The 23,909-nt window shown below is 41.2% G+C and overlaps 3 protein-coding genes across 17 annotated transcripts in view; all 3 read right to left on the bottom strand.

Moving 5' to 3' along the window:
- Positions 1 to 17,645, bottom strand: part of LOC117610493 (uncharacterized) — a 37,322-nt gene extending 19,677 nt beyond the window's left edge. For 6 of the 14 annotated variants that reach the window (XM_034337971.2, XM_034337968.2, XM_034337970.2 and 3 more), the window contains exons 1-2: positions 17,028 to 17,439; positions 572 to 2,331 (exon numbers count right to left, since the gene is read on the bottom strand). In XM_034337971.2, the coding sequence (XP_034193862.2) occupies positions 572 to 2,290 (1,719 nt within the window). In that variant the 5' untranslated portion in view covers positions 2,291 to 2,331; positions 17,028 to 17,439. Of the gene's footprint in view, positions 1 to 571; positions 2,332 to 17,027 lie in introns of all 14 variants that reach the window. The other 8 variants (XM_034337978.2, XM_034337975.2, XM_034337972.2 and 5 more) reach the window with 3 other exon arrangements.
- A 1,040-nt stretch (positions 17,646 to 18,685) lies between these two features.
- On the bottom strand, positions 18,686 to 20,107 carry Arr1 (arrestin 1). The gene has a single exon (XM_034337988.2). The coding sequence runs from the start codon at positions 20,006 to 20,008 to the stop codon at positions 18,878 to 18,880; it is 1,131 nt and encodes a 376-aa protein (XP_034193879.1). The 5' UTR covers positions 20,009 to 20,107; the 3' UTR covers positions 18,686 to 18,877.
- A 324-nt stretch (positions 20,108 to 20,431) lies between these two features.
- On the bottom strand, positions 20,432 to 22,222 carry LOC117610498 (uncharacterized). Of its 2 annotated transcripts, XM_034337991.2 has the most exons (4): positions 21,554 to 22,222; positions 21,346 to 21,486; positions 20,755 to 21,249; positions 20,432 to 20,647 (listed from the first exon to the last, which is right to left on the bottom strand). In XM_034337991.2, exons 1-4 carry the CDS (start codon positions 21,575 to 21,577, stop codon positions 20,558 to 20,560), a joined length of 750 nt encoding a protein of 249 aa, XP_034193882.2. In that variant the 5' UTR covers positions 21,578 to 22,222; the 3' UTR covers positions 20,432 to 20,557. The 2 variants fall into 2 exon arrangements, with proteins under 2 accessions (XP_034193882.2, XP_034193881.2); XM_034337990.2 differs by having other exon boundaries at positions 20,432 to 21,249.
- Between the last annotated feature and the right edge of the window lie 1,687 nt (positions 22,223 to 23,909).

Below are 23,909 nucleotides of genomic sequence, written 5' to 3' on the forward strand. Positions count from 1 at the left end.
ATTACATTTCTGTTCCTTAATTAAAGACGCGTCTTTCGGAAAGTATCGCCTCGTGCGCAATTGAACAAATTAAAAGTTGCGAATATATGGTAAAAGAAAGATTCGTTACGTCGGTTGCGCGGTCAAAGAACTTATCTGCGAGCTTATCTGTGATTTCTGTAGTTGCCCAGAATTTAATGAGATTAATTGTTCAAGGCACGAAATATGCGTGGGAGCTACGGTGTTGTAATTAGTGTTGCGGTGTACGAGGCAGAAAAAGCGGAGTCGGAATGACTCGTTTGCAAGAATTACTCAATGCATACCTATTTCGTAGAGTCTAGAGTAGTGTCTAGAGTGTAGAGGAAGACGAATAACGTTCAGATTAGATATACTTCATTCTTAACAATGACACTTCGCAATCTAAAGAAATTCACAATCTGAAAGAAGCAGAGCAAGGAAAAAAAACAACACTGATCATTCTTGCTAAGAAAACAGCAATCGACGGGTGACGACGACGACGCAGGGAAAAAAAAAAAAATTATTTCTCGCTATCAGTAGATTAATTGCAAGAAAAAGCAACAAGAAAACTTACGTCACACGCGTTAGAAACGTCGCTGATTTCGTCATCGGGCGTGGCAAGTGGTGCACGAAGAGAGCTTCCTGAATCGAGTTGTTGTTGTTGTTGTTGTTCGCTTTGAATCTGTTCCTCGATTAATGCTTCCGATTCGTTTCCGGTCTCTAGGCATCTCGTTTCCGAAAAAATGGTTACGTTACTCTCGGATATCACCACTTCGGTCTTCTCGATAAACGTAGGCTCAGAAACCGACAATTCACTGGACGATTCCGCTATCGCGTTTTGTTCATCCGTCTTATCTTTTATTTCTTCTTCTATCGGAGGCTCGTTCTTTTCCGTGGACGGAGGTTGGACCTCTTCCTGAATCTGTTGATCGCCATTATCCTCGCTCAGCACTCGTCGTTCGGTATCTATGAACTCTTGAGTACTGATGGCATCGGCAGAACTCTCGGATCGACTCATCACACCATCGTCGAAGCTTCTCGATTGTACAGGAGATCCTGGAGCCTTCTCTTCTGGTTCTTCCGGTTCTTCCGGTTCTTCCGGTTCTTCCGATTCTTCCGCAACGTTAGAAGGAATCTTTTCTTCTGTTTTCGATACTTTCAAGTCTTCCTTGTTACATTTAGATTCTAGTTCGCTGTTTTCTCGTAACGGGGACTCCTCGACTAATTGTTGGTCGGTGGAGTAGAGTTCGATGCCCTCTTGGCACAGAGTCTGATCAAAATTATCCGAAAACTGACCAGTTTGTTGATTTTCAACGAAAGCTGACTGTTCCGTCCAGTTATCGAATTGGTCACTTTTCATAGGATCACTCTCCGTGGTTGCTCCAGCTTCCGTCTGATCGAGCTCTCTTTCTTCTTGATACTTGTCGCCGTACACGACAGGCATTGTGGTTACTCGGTCCTGTTCGTTTTCGCAGCTGGGCTCGAACGATTCCACGATCATGCTGGACACTTCCGGTGGCCTATCCCCAACCTCCGCCGGCCTGCAAACAGGATAACTCGGAGAAGGATCCTCGTTATCCTCGTTATCCTCGTTTTGCCGGAACGGTTTGTCATCGTCCGACGAGTCGCGTGCCGATCGATCCATCTCGATCGTCGTTGTTTCTTGAACGACTATCGTGCTGCCAACTTCCGGTTGTTCATCGAATACCTGTTCTTCTTCTACCTCCTGTTCCTCCTGCTCGTCTCTGATAGCAACCATGATCGGCTCCGGCTTCACCTCCTCCTCGTAAGAAATTTTTGTGTCCGGTGACATGTGACCGTTTTGATAATTGTAGGATTTTTCAATAAAAGCCGAATGCTCGCTTTCCGCCGCGATAAACTCTGAATTCACGTCAACGATATCCTGTTGTCTGTCTAGAAGGATCCTTTTGACCGTTTCCGGTTCGTTGGTGATTTCTTCATCTTCTTCATCTTCTTCTTCTCCTGGTTGTTCCATGTCCGAGTCGCGGATGCTCGCTTGCTGCGGCTCGTTGTTCGAACAGATTCTTAGTGCCAACTCGCTCTCGATCAATTCCTGAAGACTCTTATCGTCGCTGTCCAACTCGTTACGCGTGTTATTAGTCAGGATTAGGTCGTCCTCGTCGTCGTTGGTGTCACACAGCGAGATTAGTTGTTTGTTACCGGCGGTTAGGTTATCCAACTCGATCAAACCATTGTTAGATTGAACACTGCACACTTCGTTTTTCTTGCTACTTACTACGTTGATCGACTTCTTGGTCGCCACCTCCGCCATTATGGCGCGTCCGCTTCCTCGGACACTCGCACCGTGGACACCTGTAACAATAAAAGAGCATCCTTTCAAGAAACTGCTCCGAGAACATCGCCATACTGTTTTTCCGTGAAATCGTCGATGACTGCCCGCCTTTCGCGTTTCGCGCCTCTTTGCCCCCCGCTCGGAAGAAGGTCACCGGATATTTCTGGACGAACAATTTTCTTTGCTCCGTTGCTCGAGAAACGGTGTCGTAGAAAGGGAAATTTAATTCGACGCGACGACAGAATTAGATCGTTTCCACTTTGGATCGGCAATTTGGCCGACCACGTTGCACGAGTTACGCAATTTTTCGAGTTCACGATTATTTTAACGCTTAATGAAATTTTCATGTGCATGGGGTGTCCTACAAGAAAATAATGTCACACGGTAATTGAAAAAAAGAAAAGAAAAGGAAAGGAAAGGAAAATGGTGTAGGGGTTAACGCGTTCCTCTCGCGTAAACATCCGCGATCCGACGCGGCGACGCCGCGCCGCGCCGCGCCGCGCCGCGCCGCGACGATTACGAAAGTATGCAGAAGCAGCAAAGGAACGGGAAGGATTCTATCTCGAAGCAGCGTCCACGTCTATTCTTAGATTGCTCTGGATTCGATGAACAACCAGAGAGCCTCGGTCGTCGCGTAATCTCGTTCGTTAATTTCTTTCCATCGGTTTCTCGTTGATACGAACGAAAGATGGAACCGCGTATGGAGAAGCCTAAGGGAATCATTGCAGGCCAGCGTCGTTGGCTGGCAAGCCAAAACCTACTATTATTAGCTATTCTGTGCACCCGTGTATTTATGCCGTTCCACGACCGAATGTATTTCGAAAATGAAATCTGAAACTCCTCAAGGATACACCGCTTCCACCACGATTGCTTCCTGGAGCGAGGGAAAAATCACGGTATAAACGAAGAGTTAAATTATAAGACAGGAAGAATATAGATACAATACATATAGTGGCGTGGCGTTTTATAGTTTGTTCAGAATCGATTTATAAAGGGAGGAAGAGAAACGAACGGTGGACGCGGTGCCATAAAGTTAGAAAGTGCTGGAAACAGAAGGTAATGCACATGCGCGCGTGCTAGAGTTTCGCGGCGCGGCGGGCGCATGCGTATTGCCAAGTTTTTCCATGCTCGCGACATATTTAAGCCGTGATATTTAAAATCGCGCAGGAGGCTTTCATCAGGCGTCGTCTCTCGTGTCGTCGTGCTTTTAAAGTCTTTTGCAATGCTGTCTGTTTAATTTAATCTTCTTCTCTTTCCTTCTTTTCTATCTCTGACCGTCGATCTTTTTCTCCCCCTTTCTCCATCTTCTTCCCTCGCTCTTCTATGCGCTCTTCTACGGTTCTCTCTCTTTGACCAGCGTTTCTTCGAGGTCGTTCTTCGGGTTCACGACCGGGAGGGACTATACGAGTCCGATCCCTTCTCTCTTTCTCCGGGTTCGTGGCTATTCTCTCGTTTCAACCTCTCTCTATTTTTAGAATGACACACTACCGCGATTCAACGAGGCGCGCGAGCGCCACACCAGCCGGAAAATCCTCTGGCCAAAAGTGGCGGTCGCGAACGAAATCGACAACGACACTTTTCGTTTCAGAGAAGATAGGCTCTCGAATCTACGGGTATAGATTGGAAAAAAAAGGATACGAACACATATGATGTGCCCCCTTTCTTTGGCCAGAAGTGGTCGAATGCACACCAGGTCGTCGTCATCATCAGACGTCAGCTCCTCGCTTAATTAAACCGCGACATTAGAACGAAGCGTGTGTAAAGTTCAGTAAATTGCGGTATCGCGTAGTATTTGCACAATCATCGCGGACATGGAGTACGTGCTGGAAGCAACGGTGGGTGAGTAAGGTACAGTAAGGGTGTCTGCGCTTTTGTCCCGCTTCTACGCCCACTTCGAGTGGTGTTGCAACCGCATTAGAATTGCACTAGCCGACCGGTACACTAATTTCTACACTATATCGATTATATTCGCAATGCAATTTGATCACGTTAGACATTAATTGGAATTCATGATAAATCAATGCCAACAGATTTCCGTGTTCAACGATGATTCGAAAACAAACGAACAATCTTAATCAACGTAGCGCACTTGTTATTCTATGAAAAGAAGACCCGATTAACGGGCGTTAATCGAAGAATTTATGTAACGAGAATATCAATGCGGCGAGTGAAAGGGATCGATTACCGATGTCGTCGAGTCACCGTCCATTTTCCTGTGGATTTATAACCGCACGCGACCACACCTGACGAAGACACGTAATCGATAATGGAAACTTTACTTCCTTGAATCGGGTGTACAACGCCTTGTCGCGATATCGGTCCTTCAATTTCTGATCTGTGAGCGAGGAAACATCGACTGAAAATACACTCGAGAACCACATAAATCCGTTTCCGCAGATTGAACCGTTCCAATTCGTGTCCACCAGGGACACGAATACCCAACATTCTTGACCATTCGCAACTATGCAATTCTTACTAACAACAAGTACATATTTACCTAATACAAATAATTTTGAAAGATGAATCTTTAGACGATCTTTAAACGATTAGAAAGACGTGGCATATCTATTCGATTTTAAGCGATTGAACGTTTGCAAAAGTATGAAACAACGTTTATCTCTTTTCTGAGTAATAATGAGTGTCCTGAGTAATCGTGTCGAAATTCTTGCTAGATGTTTCAGGAAGCATATGCGTTAGATCGATTGATTACTATCTTTAGAGAACAAGCCTACTCTCGCTTTTGTTACTCCTACAATTCTTATATAATTCTTTTCTTTTATGTGAGAAAAAGATGTCGCAAGAAAACCGTGAAACGTTTCGACACACAGTTCTTAAATATATCTAAATTTTTATTCCGCATTCTCAAGTTACACTCTTAAATAAGAAATCATCCCCTTTCCGCGCAACGATCATTAACTCCACAACCTATGCCTTTATTTTTCTTATTACGTGCTTCTTGTCTACACGCTGAGAAAATAAGTAAAGAGAGTGGGGAAAAGCAAGCGAAAAAGAAAAGTAAGATTTATCCGGAAGCTGTGGTGGCTGTGCACGAGACGCACGCAAGCACAGAATCTTCCGCGTGCGTGCGTAAACTTGCGTCGCGTCGCCTCGCGTCGCCTCGCATTTTCACTGCAACCAAGCGTGCATAAGGCGCGGACACGGTATCCCCTTACAAATTTCTATGCAACTATAATTAGGTAAGTGTACATCGGTCCCCCTAGGAATCCCTGTTAGCCGCGAAGCTATGCCGCCGCGGAAAGTGGTGCGAATATTTTCGGCCCGAGGAAAGCCGAAATTAAACGTCTACAATCTACGCTCTCGGTTACTCGCGTTACCTATAACGCTTCCTCTTTCGTCCTTCTATTCTTGTATGCTTCATTTTTTCATTTTGTCCATCCAGTTGGTTCGTTGCGTGTCGCAACTTTTAAGCATTCGCATTGTTGCGTTCTAAAAATGTATCACGTTATGGAAATTAACAGGCTTACCGTTGAAAAATTGAAAATGAAAACGAGCGCCGGCTTCTTTCAACATTTTTATTGTCGATTTACTGTTCGATTCGTTCGATTCGTCGTTGGTAGTTGTTCCGAAGAAAAAGTAAAATGACTACGGAAGCAATCTAACAGCATAGAGGAAACAGAGATACCAGAGACTCCATTAAATGCAAATTAAGCAATAGAAGCGATGAAATGGGCGGTGTAGCCCACGAAATTTGCCTATCAAACGCCAACTACCGGTGATCCAGACATGCACTCTAGGAGGTAGCGAGTTCCAAACAGAAGACAAGAATATAGTACATAGATATTTGTATGAAAGATTCTTAATCATCCTTCTTGAAATATCTACATAAATCACTACCACCCACGAATCTAAGCAGGATGCCAAATTCTGCTTGTAAATATTTGCGACTTAAGTTTAAAATTCTAGCTAATGTTTCATCATTAACGAAACGTCAGACACCAATGAACAAAAGGAAAATTATTTTCATTATTTACAAGTGAAAAATGTTCAGAATCTACCAAGTAGATATCGATCTGTAAAGACAGGTAAGAGAAATCCTTATGGTTTAAAATCCTTTTACTTTCATCGACGCGACGTGGTGTAGCGTCTGTTCGGTAAAACAAATAAGTACAGTACGATGAGGGAATGGAGAAAGGTGAAGAGGGCAGAAGAGGGCAAAAGAGGGCAGAAGAGGCATAATCGGTCAGCATCTTTTCCATTTCGTTCTCGTTAAAACGCGGTTTGCTGACCCTTGGCGAAATCGTTCGCCTGTCGAGCCAATTGTTCAACATGAACGCTATTTCGCTGGTAAGCGTAAGCAGAATCTTTCTCGGTAACCGGTGATTGTCAGTTTAACGGTGTGGTTGTTTCACTCGGTTCGCGATTATTAATCACGATAACGAGCAAACAGCCTGGTCGTTGGGATAAATTTGTCACGTTTCTACGAAACGACGTTTCGTCTTCATTAACTGGGATAATTCTGGAGCTGGCCAGTTTCAACGGTATTTTTGACAAATAAAAATCCACCGACACACCGTCATCATCCTTATTTTACAATTGAAAAAAACAATCGTAAAAGAAAATATCTAGTCTCTCCGTTTCAAAGAGGTTTTTCGGAAAGACGCGTTGACGAGAGACTTTGCACGGGACGAAGAGGAAGCAAAGGCGAGCACGAGCGTGCACGAGTGGAGACGAGAGGAAACGAGCGCAAACGAGTCGTGGAGAACGCGGGTGAACGACCTATGGGGAATCGGTATTCGCGGCATTCCAGCGAGAACGACGAGAGGATGACCGAGTGCTGCTCGCTCCCCCAATTATCCTCGCGCTATCCATCCCCGCGAGACACAATGAATGAGATAGTTCGTTCGTTCGTTCGTTCCTTCCTGCGGCTGCTGCACCGCACCGGTGTCCAAGGTCACCGGAAGCCGTAGGAAAATTAACTCGCTTCAAGAGTTGAACGAGAAGAGGCAGAATTCTTTCTTTCTTTCTTTCTTTCTTTCTTTCTAACGCCATTCTCAGCTTCGTTCCGCTTAGTAAACCAAGTAATTTCGATTTCGATGAAATCTGGGTTACATTGCTTTTATGCAAATCTTCTTATATAATTCGTCAAGAGAGACAAACAATTTCGTTTTCAGTTCAGTCGTACATAGGCGAACAGTTGAGGAAAAATCTCAAAGCATGTTAAAAATATCCTATGTTTTAATCACGCGTTTCGTTTGAAAAATTCAAGATTCAAGAACCGAAACGTTAGGATTGTCCGGGATTAGAAAGAATATTTATTTTCGTCGTCCAGCAAGATCCGCATGGGGAACGCAAACGGGTGACCGACCACGTGTTTCGTTTTGCAGCTGCGGTTCACATGGTCGACGAGAAAGTCAGTGTAGCGTTTCGTTTCGAAACTTACAGACATTACATTACAGATCATGCTTTGCGTGACTTTCCTTCTTCCTCCGAATTTCATGAATTTTTATATCCAATTTCTTGATCGCCATCTTCACACTCTTCTAGATCCGTAACATTAACGGAACCGTTGAAAAATAAACGTCTACGAGTACCTTACTGCTGCTGGCTAACGGGTAAAATGATAGAAAAATGGTAACGCGTCGTTACCGATTCTACACGTTCTACCTTCAATTCTCGAAACATTTGTACTGGAAAATCTACTTCCGGTACACGCGTACACAACTGTTTCCACATTCAAATTCTAAGGTTTACGAGTGAAATTGGTGAAGCGTAAACTGGAATTCGAATTATGCAAATTCTTCTTCTAACACTGTTGGAGCACCGTTCTCCATTTCCAAAAGTGTTAAGAGATCAATGCGTATGGCATTTACATGTTTGGCCAGAAACGTCAGCCCGGAACCCGCCAAGTTAACAATTTTCTAATGGCTCTCGCGAAAAAATAAAAACATTCGCGTGTGAAATGCAGGGAAAAAAGTCGTAGGAAAGCTTTGTATGGAAAGCAAAGGGCGCTGAGAATTTTCCCGCGGGTTTCTTCTAGAGCGCAGCGGTGGAGCAGTAAACTCTACAACACAGTTCATTTCAACGATTCGTTAAATGCTTCTCCATATAAACGCAAATAACCGGCTGTCCTCGATTTCTCGACGAGCAAACGAACCGGATGCTACTTGAAATTCAACATTTTCAGCAATAACGAAGAAAAGAATACTTTTTAACAGCAATTCCTATCCCCCTTATCGTCTACCTCGTTAACCAATAATTAAGAACAGAAGTATATTTACTTTACACTAATGTCCGGTGAATCGAAACATAGATCATTAAACAGAGATTTAAGAAAAATTCCTTCTTACCAACCATTCCAATTGTCATTGATCTTAACGAATAATAAAAAGCGAGACTCGTATTGCAGTACGCGTAGTACAGCGTTCAGCGTTCAGCGTTCAGCGTACGGCAATTGAAGAATCAGACTCTTTTCTACGTGGCATCAAGTATCGAGAAGAGAACAACCATTGAAACGCGACCACGTGTTCTTTATGAATCAATTGCGATTTACGTATGCGATTCTAACAGTAAAACGATCAATTCCTTGCGACAACTATAAACGTAAATCTACATAAATAGGTATTTACACTACATAAATAGGAATCGTCTGTATTGTTCAATCGCTCACCGTTATCTAATAACTTGGTTCCGTTTCGAAAAAAGATATTTACCGTTCCTTTGAAACGTTGCTTTCCGCTCGAATTAAAATTATATTTATACTACGAGTAAACTGATGCTTGTCGGCCGATAAATTCTACAAGACTCAACGCTCCAATTAGACGAATAATTATGGTTAATGAGTTAATAACAGAACGAGTAATTTCAATGAAATTTTGTTTCAAAAGATTCAAGGTATAACGTACATACAGGAAATGGTAAATGAATAAAATAAAGTTGACCTTGTGCCTTTTCAATCTATAAAAATCAAACTTTTCCCTTTCATTCTTATCGTTAGCAAATTTGATGCCCAAGCTTGAAAGCTTTTCCGGTTGAAATTAGGTTAAATAATTAGCAAAGAGATAAGCGTGTTCGTGTTGGGAAGACGATGCAGAATTTTACAACCACGTGGGTCAGCCAAAGAACCTTCGGAAAAAGCAAAAAACTGGCATATATGTACATATAATGACTTCCATTACTTCGTTCACGGGTTATCGTCCAGCAGGCGATATCGACCACGCTGATCCAACAGCGTCGATAATTCGCCAGCGAGTTAATTTCCGTGAAATCCTAATCGCGCAAGCTTAAAAAATTCATTTATTTCCCTTTGTTCCCTCGGTAAGATCCGGGTCGACTCGGTACTTTATACGATTTGCCTTCGAATGAAACTCGATTTCTCGATTTTCCAATTTATCCCAAAAGACCACAGTTGCGTTTTCTTTTTCTGCGACAACAGGAAGAAATCGTTATCGTCCCATTAAGTTAGACCAGGCTAACTTTTTAACAAGAAAAAGAAAGAGAAAGAGAGAGAGAGAGAGAGAGAGAGAGAGTGCGTTAATAATTTACGGTCATGTTCAACGCTCCTTCGTTCTTGTTTCTATGGTGGTCTGAAAGCTTGTTAAAAAAATTCTGATAATCAAACGAGCTCGAGGGAACCGAAGCGACGCGGATTCATGGGAAAAGACGAGTCAAACGAAGCATCTCTGCTCGTTGGATTAATTGAGAGCCGAAGAACAATCGGTGGGATGAATATCCTGATTGGCTGAATGGAGGCAGAACCGCGGAAAATGATACTCTGGGTAATGAGACGAGGCAACCGGTTGACTTGAGCAAGCCTTCTGTTGCGTCAACAGAGAGGTGAAACGTGGAAATACGATTGTCCGCAAGCAAGTTTCTTCAAACTTTCTTATCTGTACGATGCACATTTTAAAACGACTCGATCAAGTAATTCAGCGGTTGTTTCTAATGAATGCTTGGAAGAGGGAATAATACCGAGTTTCTCATGAACGATACCAGCATACGTATATCATCAGTTCCATGGGAATCAGAGGATGGAAGATCTAAAAGAAATTTTTCCTAAATAAAAAAAAAAGAAAAAGAGGAGGAGAGTAATTATTCGCTTGGACCAGCATTCTTCGAGGTTGCTTCCGCGGTCTCGTAACCGGCTCTCGTAACTGACGCGACGGAGCACGCGTGACCGCGTGCATCATACGTATGCAGAACGGATTTTCTGCCAACCACGTACGCTTTATCGGACGAACCCGGTCGATGGAATGCAACGGAGCTATGTAGCTGCTCGATTCGAGAGTGTCGCTCGAAAAAGAAATTATCTGCCCGGTGGAATGCAATTGGCCAACTGAAAAGCGGCTTTGTCACGGCACTCGACTTTTTTTTCTTTATCGAACCACTTGAGATCGAAGAGAAACAGATTTTATACCCTTCCCTAGCCCTCCCTATCGTTTTAAAGCACGATTGCTCTTCGAAGGAGAACGATGTAATTGAAATTTTCAAATTGAAAATATCTTGTTGCGATAAGAGGCCATCTCGAATGGACTAATGGTAAGTAGTTAATCAGTTCGTTTTAGCCACGCTGCGCTGTAAGCTCACGATGCCTAAATTTACGCACGGTAGGTAGATGTAACGAAGCGCGTGTGTTCGCCGTTTTACGATATCCGGGATTCCGAATAAGCAGCGAGGCAACCGGCTGGTTCTGTCGCTTTGAACCGATGCCAGTTACCTTTCTGCGATTCTTCGAACGCAGCAAGGTGCGACTAACAAGCGTCGCGGAGGAACGTTCCTCTATCGTTGCAAAGAAATTTTCATGAATACCGATTTTTCTCATTTTCACCGTTTCTCGTCTAGTCGCGGTCAAATTTGTTCGGAAGAAAGATTAATATTTCGGATACGGAGAATCCTTTCTCATCCGGCTTTCACTGCTTATTCACTGCTTATTCACTGCTTATTCACGGCTATCATCCTTTCGATCGCGATAGAAAGCTCTACAAATAATATTCTTTACTCGTTTATCAACTTCGAAATGAGAGGCATCATCTTCGGAAGTAGGCTGCGTCGAGAATAGATAAATCCTTCTGACTTATTATGTATCGAAGAATAAGCCAGAGAACAAATTTAGCCAGAGAAAGAAAAATAATTTGAATCTTTCGAAATGTTACGGTATCAGTTGGAAAAAAAGAAAAAGATAAATAGAAGAATTTTCGAACGTCGCGTCGGGTGTGTTTATTATCCCTAGGAATGCAATGGTTCACGAAAAGCTTTACGAGCAGTCTATAAAATAGCTCGAGCCCCGAGATGCACGATGACAGAAATCGGACCTGTCCCTCCTTTGGAACGCTTCGAGCTGAGAATAGATCGTCACCGGAGCAGTTTGTTCGACTACCATTGGTTAACCATTTATTTCGTACACCAGATGTCCAAGGTAAATATCGGACGCGATTCAAAGATATCCGAAAAATTGTGGAATTTAGTAGTTCAGTAGTTATCGTACCACCTTGATACGACAGAGAGGTAGGTATAAAAATGAGACACCCGGTGTATGCAGTTTCAGGATTTCGTAGTTGACTCATCGCGAAACACTTCCTTTTGACGAGAACCACTCGACCCGCCGAAATATATACGGGCTGACTCACCCTTCTTCTTCTTCTTCTCTCTACTGCTTTGCCTCTTCGAGTATGGTTTGCGCGATTCAAACAAGAAAAATAGAACAAATCTCAGCCTCGAGCCGGAAGAGACTACTTTCGCTGAAAAATGCGTTATCGTACGGTGGTCGTCGAGTACATATGTACAATGAAGAATTGACAGAAAAGTCGATTGAACCCTTTTCACTTGCAAATCATTTCACTTGCAAAGCAAAGGACATTAAAACATGTAGTCTTGAAGTAGTGTGTCACTGTTAAACGATTGACCTAGTTGAAACTACGTCGAAAAGTAGAGAACGAGTTCAGCAGTTTCAGGTAATTGGTGGTATCCAGCTGGTATCTCGACGGCTCAGAAGCCATATGACGAAGCTCTAATGACATTAAGGGAACTCTGATATCCTCTTTTCACTCTAGCCAACAATATTGGATTCCTTCGTTTCCACGTGACGCCCAGAGAACGAGACTAACGACAGTGTGTTCAATCTCGTATTAACCAAAGGAAACCATCAGATATTGAAAACGATCTATGTCATTGATTTCAAGACATTTCATCACGAAAACTTTTCCACCTTCAACATTTCAAATCTCTCGAATGCACTCGATACTACACGCGGATAAGATAAATTGGTCGTCGGTCGTAAACGCGTCCAATACAATTCATCAATCGCTATCGCCAGTTGTAACCGATTGAGTCACTCGCTTGCTTCAATTCAATTCTCCAGTGTAGCCTTAAGAACAGGAAGTCGGAATTGTAAACGTCGTTCTGTCAATTGACAAATATCCATATGAAACTTCATCTAATCAACTTGATAAATTTAATATTATCCGAAACTGATACATATAAATAGAGATGAAAACGAAACGGTTTCGAAAAACTAGGCACAAGGCGTGAGCTGTGGGTGCACCATGTGCTTTGATAATAATCTTTCGAAAAGAAAAAAAAAGAAAAAAAAAAAAGTCATGCCAGCTGCGTGAATAATCTAGATGCTATTTCAGCCTGAACATTTCACGTATTACATGTATACGCAAAAGACCTGACGTCAAACAACCTTTTAGATTTACGATCTGACTCGTTCGTAGTTGGCCGAGTGTCAAAATCTAGTGTATGTACACTGACATTTTTGGTAATACCTGGGAACCGGTGCAACACGTGACAACTTTAGGAGAAAGCGATGTTTTCATTCTGCAATTATTTAAAAATTAGTCATTCTCTTTGTCATTCTAATTGTATTAGTATAGATTTAGCAGGTAGCTAAATAATTCCAAGTGCAAATTGCACTTTACGACCGCGAGAGGACAAATTCGTGTTTCGATGAAAATCAAGAGATTCGAAAAGAGAAAGAAAGAAAGGGAACAAAGTTTGTCGACAGACAAGCAGAAGAATAATTGGGAAGCGAGTCGTCCGAGTAATTTAAATGATCTCACACACGTGTAGGCGTTGCATTAATGCTTCCGTGGCAAATTGCATACGAGAGAGAAAGAGAGAAAAGAAAGCAAGAGGAAACGTCGAGACGAGTGTAATTTATTAGACATTAAAAGCTTTCGAATTGAAACATTCCATTTTTTTCATCGTTGCTCATGAAAGAAAAAAGAACTACATACATAGTTACGCGGTAGTACCTAATTGGATACACCAATACAATATCGCGTGATTCAATGGAGATTTTACCTCTCTAACTTTGCTGTTACACCTTCGTACTGTATCTGACCTTTTCTCAGAATGTTCTCTACCAAACGAGAAGAATAAACGATTTGAATTTCTCGTTGGAAGATAATCATCTGATTGACCTCTTGCTGTGTCGGTTCTACGATCATTCGTAGTTGTACGTAGTTGTTCTTAAATCAATTCCATGTTTTTATTCAGCTTATCTTGTTGATTGACTTGTATCCGACGCGTTCCAATTCGGAAACTCGTTCAAAGAAGATAATAATAGGAATATATAAAAAAGAAAAGAAAAGAAAAGAAAAGAAAAGAAACGTTCCATTTGTATTCCCTAGTTTTCTAATTGCTACGGTTACTATCAGCAACCGTGACTGCTTTATCGCTCGTTGAGATCTCCGAGTTCGAGGTATGCAGAGTCGTTAGCATAATGCGACGCACGCGTGACAGTAATCGTTTTTCCTCCGAAAGCTTCGGAAAAATCCATTTCTTTCCTTCGACTCCGACACGACGAGTACGGATGCAACGATATCTCGTCAGGATACCACTCAACTGTGTTTTTGATAACACCACTCCAAGAATATTCCCTAACTTCCGGCAATTACGCAACCTTTATTTCGAGACAGTGAAATTGAACCCCGTCAAACGTTAAACAAGGATTATCCTAACACTGGCGATTACTTTACTTATTGTTTAAGCAACCTTCTGTTCAATGATAAGACCGGTAAGACACTTTACTCTTGTAGAGATACCGTACAATTGTATTTACTTAATAACGTTGAGGGATAAAAGACTGTTTGGATAATAAACGTTCGCTAACTTTCTTCTGGGCGACGACCATAACGCTAATTTTCCTAATAAGAATATAACAGTAAATCGTGATGGGAGCAAAGGAAATACTTATATGTATATCAGTTGTGACGAACGCAATCCGTGATTCATCGACTTGAAAATAGAGCAACGAGAAAACCGCACGAACGCGGCTGATAAAAAGGTTCGACTCGACAATAGCGTCGCGTTGGTGTTAACAGAGGAAATGTACTCCAAAGTAAGAGTAACTCACTAAAAAGTCCTCCGTGCAAATTAATAGCGCATTCCATTCTACTTGCCTCGAATAAATCAAGTCTCAACAGAGACTTTGGTGGTACCGGATTCATGAGAAAGATTACCACGATTGCTCGGATCGTTTCTTTGTGATATAATTCTAAAGATCTTCCTCCCACATTCACGTCCGCCAAGTCTGTTTACAATTAACGTCGAACGGCTAATCCAAGATAATGTGTTCGATGAAAGTCTTGTCATTATACTTTCATGATTTTTATGGGAATTCAAGCTGAAATTCCTTCCTAACTTCCCCACGATATTAAAGATAGATTCTCTGAGAAAAAAAAAATTCAAATAATCCCATTTGAAGTTGAACTTTTTTCCTAAAGCTGAAAATCAAATGTCCAAATTGAATTTCTTTCAAGGACAGCAGCAGCAGTTCGATTTGTCTGAAAAGCAGTCCGATTGTAAAAGAGCTTTCTTGATCACGTTCCAACCGCGAACGTTCAATAACTCATATTCATCGTCGGTCTATCGATAGCAGCTGCCCTCTCTCCGTGCAGTCCAATATAATTCAACCTTTATCACGTCTATCTCGTCTCCAGCGTATATTTTCATCTGTCTCGACCACCCATCGGAAAATTTGCAATCGTCCCATATACATATGTACATTTACAGGGTGGGCCACGCAACTGTTTCAGGTGATAACTCAGGTGTTGTTAACTTGGCTCGATTGGTAACGATTGGTAGGTTCGTTTAAATCACTTGGCTGGCTACACGGGGCACGACGCGACAATGTTGTCGTTAAATTGGCAACAGAAGCCATAGAACGACAACTGGGACGACAACGATGAGAACGGTTTAGAGGTGACTAAGGTTCTGAACGAGATCGAAGCAGAAATGGTTGTTCGCGCGAAACCAAGGCGGGTAGGAGCGAGTGAAATCGATGCGGGTCGATGTTTTGCCACGAACCATCGCGGATGGTATCATTTAGCCGCGAGAGTATCTTTAAATTGAGCCGTTTCTCAGACGTGGAAAAACGGTGTGCACGTTTGTAACGTTGAAATATTCATTCGGTCGGGTACGTGTGACTAATACGGTATGAAAGCATCAGGCCATTCGAGGTCGACGATTCGTGTCCCTCGCTTTCCTTCCAGCTTCGATCATAACCAATTATACCTGAACACGTATATCTCTAATTGTAAGTAACGCGTTCCAGTTATTTCTATTATTCTATATGTATATTCGATGTACCTACATAATCAGTGTATAATAAATACCTAATAAGGGTGCTAATTTGCTCGAATACGTTAAACATCTAGGTAAAAAATAATTTTCAAGACCTTGATCCCTTTCAATCTCGCGATTACCGCCGCTCTTTCTCTTCCCCGTTGAAACGCTCGGCGCTCGTTGAAAGCAAACACTCTCGCTTTTGGAGCACCGGTAAACAGACGCGCGTGCGAGAAGACGGAACAACCAACGTATGTATATGTAACATACACGGTAGTTTGTTTATAAGCAACACTATCTCGACAACAGACATCATTTTCGACGGTTAATCTTGATTAACATATCGAAATTTTCACGATTTGGTAACGATTTTGGGGTTCGTTAAAGGAGAAAAAAATCATAAGTCAATGCATGCGTGGCCGGGTTTCGCGACGCCCCTGAACCAGCCGGGACCAGGTTCGAACCGAGTTCCAGACCGCGGCGCGTTCAAGGTTGCCAGAGTTTCGTCGAACAAACTCGTTATACCTATACGCAAGTAAATACCTATATGTATAATACGACGCTTTTCGTTTCGAAACGGAGAGAATCGAAAGAATCTTCCCTCGAGAAGAAAGTAACGATAACAGTGGTGCGTATTATATCGGGAACGCTTCCGAGCAAATATTTAAGCGAGCGAACAACGAACCTCCGCCCACCATCTTCCCAAACGATCCTTTCTCTCCAGTTCTCCAGTTCTCCTCCTCCTACTCCTCCTTCTTTGCCCTCTACCATTCTTTCTCTTCTACCTATATAACTACCTATACGTATAGGTACCTACCTTGTTCGCCGCGTGTATCAAAGAGAAAGAAGACACTTTTTCGCCAATTCTTTCAAACTACCTAATGCTAGTGTTGCAAGAGACTGGTTGATAAAAATTGCGAAAGGAAATCGGATGATGACGAGATCAGGATCCGTGCCGTGCATGGGTGCATGGGTGCATGGGTGCATAGGTAGGAAAGGGCGAACGGGCGGCGAGAGAGGAGAGGAGAAGGAAATCAATGCCACCGTCTGCCGCGGGTACAGAAGAGAAACTCGTCGCCGCGCCGCACCGCGCCGCACCGCGCCGTGCCATGTATCGGTGAGTTTTCACCGGTGTCTGTTGCACAGACACCATAGGAAAATTCAACCCCATAGTAAAATTTACACTCACTCGGCTGTTAGCGTAGCGTAGTCCTCACTGTCTTCGTCCTCCTTTCGCCTCGAATTCCTCTCGAATAGGTCTCGATGGTGTAAACGGGCGAAGAACCTTCTACCTCTTTCTCTCGCTTCTCTGCGTAGCTCCTCTTCTGGGAAATGCTTGAAACGCTGCACAAAATCGAATGCACGAAGGGGGTGTTACGGATACCCGAACTAGAAAACACCGGAAAATGATGTATCTAAAAGGAGAAGAAAGCAATACGGCCAGTACGACACTCAGCGCGACACTGCCTTGAGAAACGAAACTCTTGCTAGGTGGCCAAAGGGCTGATGGAGGGGGCGCATCGAACGTACGTACCGAATAAGGGAGGCAACCACCGCTCCGTTCACGCGGGTGTCTCGAGCCTGACTGACGCACCAGCCAAGCCTGCGGACCGCCCGAACCCCCACTTTCCTCTCTTTATCGCTCCTACGCCTATCCCCTCTGTCCGTCTCTTTCTTCTGCTCTCGCCGCTCCTCTCCACTCTCTAAGTATGTATGTACGTGTTTCTTCGACCTCTCGCTCTTCCTTCGATCTCTCCACCGACTCTAGCAATGGAGTTGAACATTGGCAAATACTTGTTTTAACTTCTCTAAAACATACTAAATAATACTAATAACAATTTTCATTACTTTCTTCTTTTTATCGTAAACATTATTTTTTTTTTTATTTGCGTCAGAACCAAAGAAATTATTTCATTTTTATCTTTATCTACTCGAGAAGTACTCGAACCCATCGCTACCACCGACTATGTACTCCGTTTCTGCATTTCTTCTTCCATCTCCCATCTTCTTCTTTCTCTAACCTTCTATCTATTTATCTTGTATATTGTATACATATCCCTATCCCTACATCTCCCTTTAATTTTATCTGCTCATCTACCTCCATCTCGATCCTCTATTCCCTACCATTCCGTCTGTCGCTACGTCTGCCTTTCTTCCTCTGACGATGGATTTCCTTACTCGTTTTCTCTCATTCTTAACTAACACCCACAGGGTGGTATCGTCGGCTGCCCTTCTCAGGACCTTCCACGCGAGGATCTGCGCGTCCTCGTGTCCTTCGATTTGTCGCAGCCAAGATATACCTGTGCGGCCTTCCAACGAAAATAGACCTTCGTCCTCCGCTTCGTTCCTCTTCATTTTTTTTTTTTTTTTTTTTTTTTTTCACGTATTACCTTTTCTTTGCGTCGTTTACGAACTTTACCTACATATCTATGTATACATATATGTATGTACTTGCGTATCATTTTTCTTCGAAATTCTGGATAATCCCTTTTATCCCTTCGAGTTTGATTAATCGCGAGATATATGGAGGTGGAACGATCGTGCCGATTACGATACTATGCGTAACTCGTTCCTCGAGGCTAGGCGAGACGAGGCGGAAGAAAACGCGACTTCAAAATGAATAATAATCTAAATATTTCAACATTTCTTTATTCGGCTAATTCGAAGATTCAAAGATGGACTGGAAAAAGAAACGGATTATGTGTACGTACAATATAATCTTGTACATAATAGGATAACATAGATATTTTATTCTAGGGAATATTATAATTGCAGCTCAGCTCAACTATTGCAGAAACAAACTGTGTTTCGTTTTTGTTTTTTTTTTTTTCGTTTTCTTTTCCGTTCTTTTTTTTCTATACATGGGAGCGTCGTTTATTGCCTGCAACAATCGTGATTAATACTCTTTTCGATCTCTAAAATACACCATCTAGATCCATACGAATGTGAAATTATTGACTAAAGTTTCAAGACGATCGAATAGCGTGAAAATGAGAAAATCAGCATAATCGACTTGGCCGATTGAAAGAGGTGAGGTATTTAAACGATGGGCTTCTTTTCCTCCGTAGTGTCCTCCACCTCGATGTTGTCCGCGTTTACCACCTTGATTCGTTCCGTAGGCTTCGGCCTCATCAAAATGAACGGCAACTCTGCTGACAATTCTCCGCCCAGTGCTCCAAGATAAAGTTTCACCTTGACGGCATAAGAGACGACGATACCGAAAGAGTCGCGAACATCAGGAGAGGTGAGCAAAGTGCTAGATGCCAGCTCGCTCTCGTCCCTCTTCAATCTACCGTCCAAAGCGATTCCCCTGCGATGCTTGTTGTTTTCCAGCTGTGGTTTCAAATATAGCACCTTGGTCAAGTTCGAGCCTGGATTAATCGGACAGCCGTCTTGGGTCTCCACCGCGTCGATCACCGTCCTGAACTGACCGTTTTGGAATATTACCACGTCGATACCCTGCTGCACCAATGCCTTCATCTTCTTCACCACCTTGTTGCTGTTGTTTCGTACGCAAACGTTTACCGCTATTCTTTCGCCGTGATGGTACAATTGTTTGTCCAGGGTCACCTCGAGTTCCAGATCACCTGGACTCAAAAGGAAGTCTTTGCGTACAACGGTACAAGGCTGCCGACCCTGTTTCGTAGGCGCGTATTGGATCTTCCTGATGCCCATCGTAATCGTACTCCTCTTGTGAGTAATATCGGTCTCCATCTCACCCGAATAGATTTTTACGTAGTAGCTGACTCCGCAAGGTTCGCCTGTCTCCACTTCGCCTGGTTGCAAGGTTACGCTGGATGGTGCACTCGCAGGAAACTTGAAGGTGAACGGTATAGCGTTCGGTCCCAGTTTCTTCAGTAGTCTGTCTTGCAGTTTCGTTAAATTTTCCTCCATCTTCTTGGTCGGTGGGAACAGTTGCTCGGAGATCAGGTAAAGGTCCTTTTGAAAGTTCAGGCCCATCACCTCGTCCTCTTCTCTACCGTATCGAAAACTGCAGATCAGCTGTCCCCAGACCTTTCTACCTGTGTCCACGTAGTCCTGGTCCAGCAGGATTACACCGTCCACTGGCTCGATTCCAGACAGATAGTCGATGTAGTCCCTCTTGCCCAGATACAGCCCGATCTTCCCGTTTGGTGAACATTTCTTGAACACCTTAAAGTTCACCACCATCTTGAGTACGTTGATCGAATACGACAGATTCTGCTGCCGAGTGAATCTCAACGACTGAATCGACACGGAGAACAGCCTCGTTTTATATACCAGCAGAGCACCACCAGTGACGTGCCGATCTTCCAACGGCTTCCGAATCCATTCAGCGTCCTGTCATCGTGCGACCTTTTCGTGTTGCAGCGGATAGATAGCTTGTTTAGAAAATTTTCTTCAACGTAAGAACCGATACCCGTACTAATCGATGATCTTCCTAGGCTTCCTTTTCCTATATTACGTCCACCTATAATCTTTCTCACATCACCTCTATTATTTAAACAGTCTGAAAGTTTCTACCCTTTCTTCGACCACTTTCCGAGAGAACAAATGCGTTGGCAGGCGTAAGCCATTTATAAAGAACAGATACATACTGGGTTTCATTTATATTTCAAACATTCACGATTACGATTATTCCTTAGGCGTTGTTACATGATCTTTGCATAAGATAAAAATATTAGTAATTAGAAAAATAAATTCATTTTCTTTCCCACAACGATACTACATTATAATATATTACATTATAGAAATTTCATTGATTCCTTTCTCTTTGCTCGTTTTATTTGCATTTAATTGCATCTTGATTCCGTCAAAAAACGTTTGTTTCTATATTAAAAGAACAGAAATTCGATATACATGTTATTACCTGATTTGAAAATCGTGAAATTTCTTAGCATTCCCGTTAAAACATCTTTATACATAATTAATCTTACCTCTATAAGATCAGTTAAAAGTTGTTGCAGCTTCCTGTATTTATTCAGAGTCCTCTGGGCTAACTGTCTCCCCTTAAAATCATTCACGGATTTCATGAAATTTACACTACGTTTCAGAACTACTCTCACTTTTCCGCAATATTCTTTCAAATAAATTTTTAACTTTGAATATATCGACAATTGAAGACTCATTAGCTTTGCGTCTATATCGAGCAACCGTAAAAGTATCATTTCCAGATTTGCTAAGGCGTTCTTTCGATGTATTATGTTATGAAAGTATCGAATTTGTTCCTCGAGCACGAAATCTTCTTCTTCTTCTTCTTCTTCTTCTTCTTCTTCTACGTTTTGTTCTTCAAAGTCTTCCAGCTCTATCGGTACAAAGTCATCTTCGTCATCTATATCCTCATCTGATTCTTCATCCTCGTCTACCATGTCATCTATTTCTTCAAACATTTCCTTCAATTCTTCCATATCTTCTCTTACTTGTGTTTTATACTACAATCAATCAATTTTTTTTTTTCAAAGTAGTAAACACAAAAAATTAGTAGATACATGTATATGTATAAACATTACTTTATGTTTCGAACTTACTCGTGAATAGCGATCCATCGCAAACAACAGTTTCTTATACAGATTCGACTCTGTTTTACAACAGTCATACATTTCCTGCATCATCGCTAAACATCTTTTCCCTTCCTTTAACAACGCATCGAGGTACCTTTCTTTCTTCAACTAACACGGATGTACAAATTAATTTTCTATATGGGAAATATATATTAAAAAGATGTTGGATACTTACTAACGTATCTCCTTTGTTAACCATGATAATTTAATGATTCTTTTCGCAGCTTTCATGCATAAGACACAGAATTAAGAACGTACCTATGTAAACTCTTTGTCTTCAACTTACGAGAAACAAAAGAATTCACTTGCGTTTTAAATTACCGAATTTTTAATTATTAACCATATATGATTTCCAATTATATTCTACACACATCACGAACAGAAGAATCACAGAAGACAAATTAGATATAGAATCTGTCTTTGTTGACTGAATTTCTGTTTACAATTCTGTAACGTGACACCAAAGTCCATAGGCGCCAAGAGATTGAATCCTGATGATCGCTAAAAACTAAAGACAACCAGCTTTTTTCAATTATTTCATAACTCTTAATGATATAAAAGCAGTTCAGTTCAACGTTTAAATAATTTCATTTTAAAGATTTATTATTTATCATAGATGAATTGAAATTTGTTATTTGGTATTTGGTATGCTTTCGTGTATCTTTCCAATCTATTATACAGTATTTTCCTATAAATTGTAATCTATTATAAGATATACATTTTCAATAAATTTCTTTACCGCATAATTTTAAGCGACACCTAATTCCGTCGTAGGTGAAGTTCTTTCCGCAAAGCAAAACCTTTTTCTTGTCTGAACCACTGTTGGCTGAGCATCGTTGTACGTTTTTCAGCCTTAATAATAGTTTAAGTATTTAGCAATTAGCATATTTTATATATTGATGTGTGCGATTAAATAAATTATTTTTCTATTTGGCTCTCCTTATTTTTCTCCGCAGGTGAAAGAGTTACAAATTGATTGCGCGGTAGCTATAACTTTTTGCATTCACTGCATCGGAAAGCAGTGGAACCTACCCGACAATTTATCGACTACTACATATCCGAATTCCGCATCGGTAAAACAGGCCATGTTTGCGGATTTAAGCGCCACCTGAATTATTGCATCCAACTAACTAACATGCTATACTACGTTACCTTTCGGAAATACCTAAATGACACATGTATGCTATATGTATAAGTACATAATTAAACAATACTGACCATGCATTCATTATTATTAATTTTCTTTCCGTAAAATTCCCTATTTGCAATGTGGTAAGATTGCTTCAGAATCTAAAAGGCATAGTTCCTGAAAAAAATATAAAAAGGATAAATTCCGCAGCCAATTCGCTCGTATTATTTGCGAAATAATGATGTAATTATTAATAATCCATCAAATAGGTGGAGACCCGCCCTACATTTATGCAAATTTTTACCTTTATTCAATAACATCATCCTCTTGGTGCACATTTGCAAAACGTTTCGACTGTGGTGCAAACGAACAACAAAAGGAGCATTGTTTCTATTCACTACCTACCTATCTACTTATCTATACATATATGTACGTAGATTTTTGCTTTTTATTCCTATCGCAACATTTTTTAATTTTGATTTTGATTACAGATCTGTAATTAATAAATATGCAATTGCATATTTGTCCTACATACTTATACCACTAAGAATAGCTACCTATACGAGCGCTCGTAATTATATTAAAAATTCGCTTAAAAAATATACATAAATAAGTCCAATGAATTTGTTGATTTTGTTGTCCTCACCAGAATACTTCCTGAAATAAAACTAAAAAGGATTAAACAAAATTTAAGAAAATAATGAGACTCGTGTAGCCTTAATCATAAATTTACAATCTGCCTGAAACAAACAGAAAAGGATTAAATACAATTTTTGGAAATAGTACGATTCAATCAGTATCCTTTTCAATCATTTTCACCTTGTTTTACTTAATTGGATTCTTAATTGAATTCCATTTATGGACGCTAGATTTTATATTACATTTCTTCCAGTCGATTATCCGATATTATTATTTCATACTTCCTATAAAGATATTTCTCTGTAACAGAAACTGATTAATTGAATCCAGACAAAGACAAAGACAAAGACAAAGAAAAATTAATAGCTGGAAAGAATAAAAAGCTGGTAACAATAAAATTTTATAAAAGTCAGAGTGGTTGTTAATAACTCAAAATCAATTTGATACGAAATATGATTTTAAAGCAAACTTCAGTACCAAAATAAAGAAAAAAAATTCAGAAAAATATATATTTAATATTCGTTCATTTCGCGACAAATAGCACACAATATTTTAATTGAAACAACTGTCTTTTACTGCAATATACATACATATATTACGTACAACCACGACTCTACTCGACTTTATTGCATTATATTATTCAATATACCTTTCAAAGGCAATTTTATTGTAAATGGAAAAACTGAAAAGAAAATCAAGAGTGGACTTTGCTTTTGAGGAAAAGAATTTGAAAATTTATAAAAGTAATTTAATTAGCTTTTAA

The sequence above is a fragment of the Osmia lignaria genome, chromosome 11 (genome assembly GCF_051020975.1).
Source record: "Osmia lignaria lignaria isolate PbOS001 chromosome 11, iyOsmLign1, whole genome shotgun sequence".
NCBI classification, from domain to species: Eukaryota; Metazoa; Arthropoda; class Insecta; order Hymenoptera; family Megachilidae; genus Osmia; species Osmia lignaria.

Bases quoted from the DNA above. Each gene is read 5' to 3' on its own strand.
- Arr1 (XM_034337988.2), bottom strand. From the start codon at position 20,008: ATGGTGGTGAACTTTAAGGTGTTCAAGAAATGTTCACCAAACGGGAAG.
- LOC117610498 (XM_034337990.2), bottom strand. From the start codon at position 21,577: ATGGTTAACAAAGGAGATACGTTA. The intron at 21,487-21,553 runs GTAAGTATCCAA...CATCCGTGTTAG, and splicing joins TTAACAAAGGAGATACGTTA to TTGAAGAAAGAAAGGTACCT. The intron at 21,250-21,345 runs GTAAGTTCGAAA...GATTGATTGTAG, and splicing joins CGATGGATCGCTATTCACGA to TATAAAACACAAGTAAGAGA.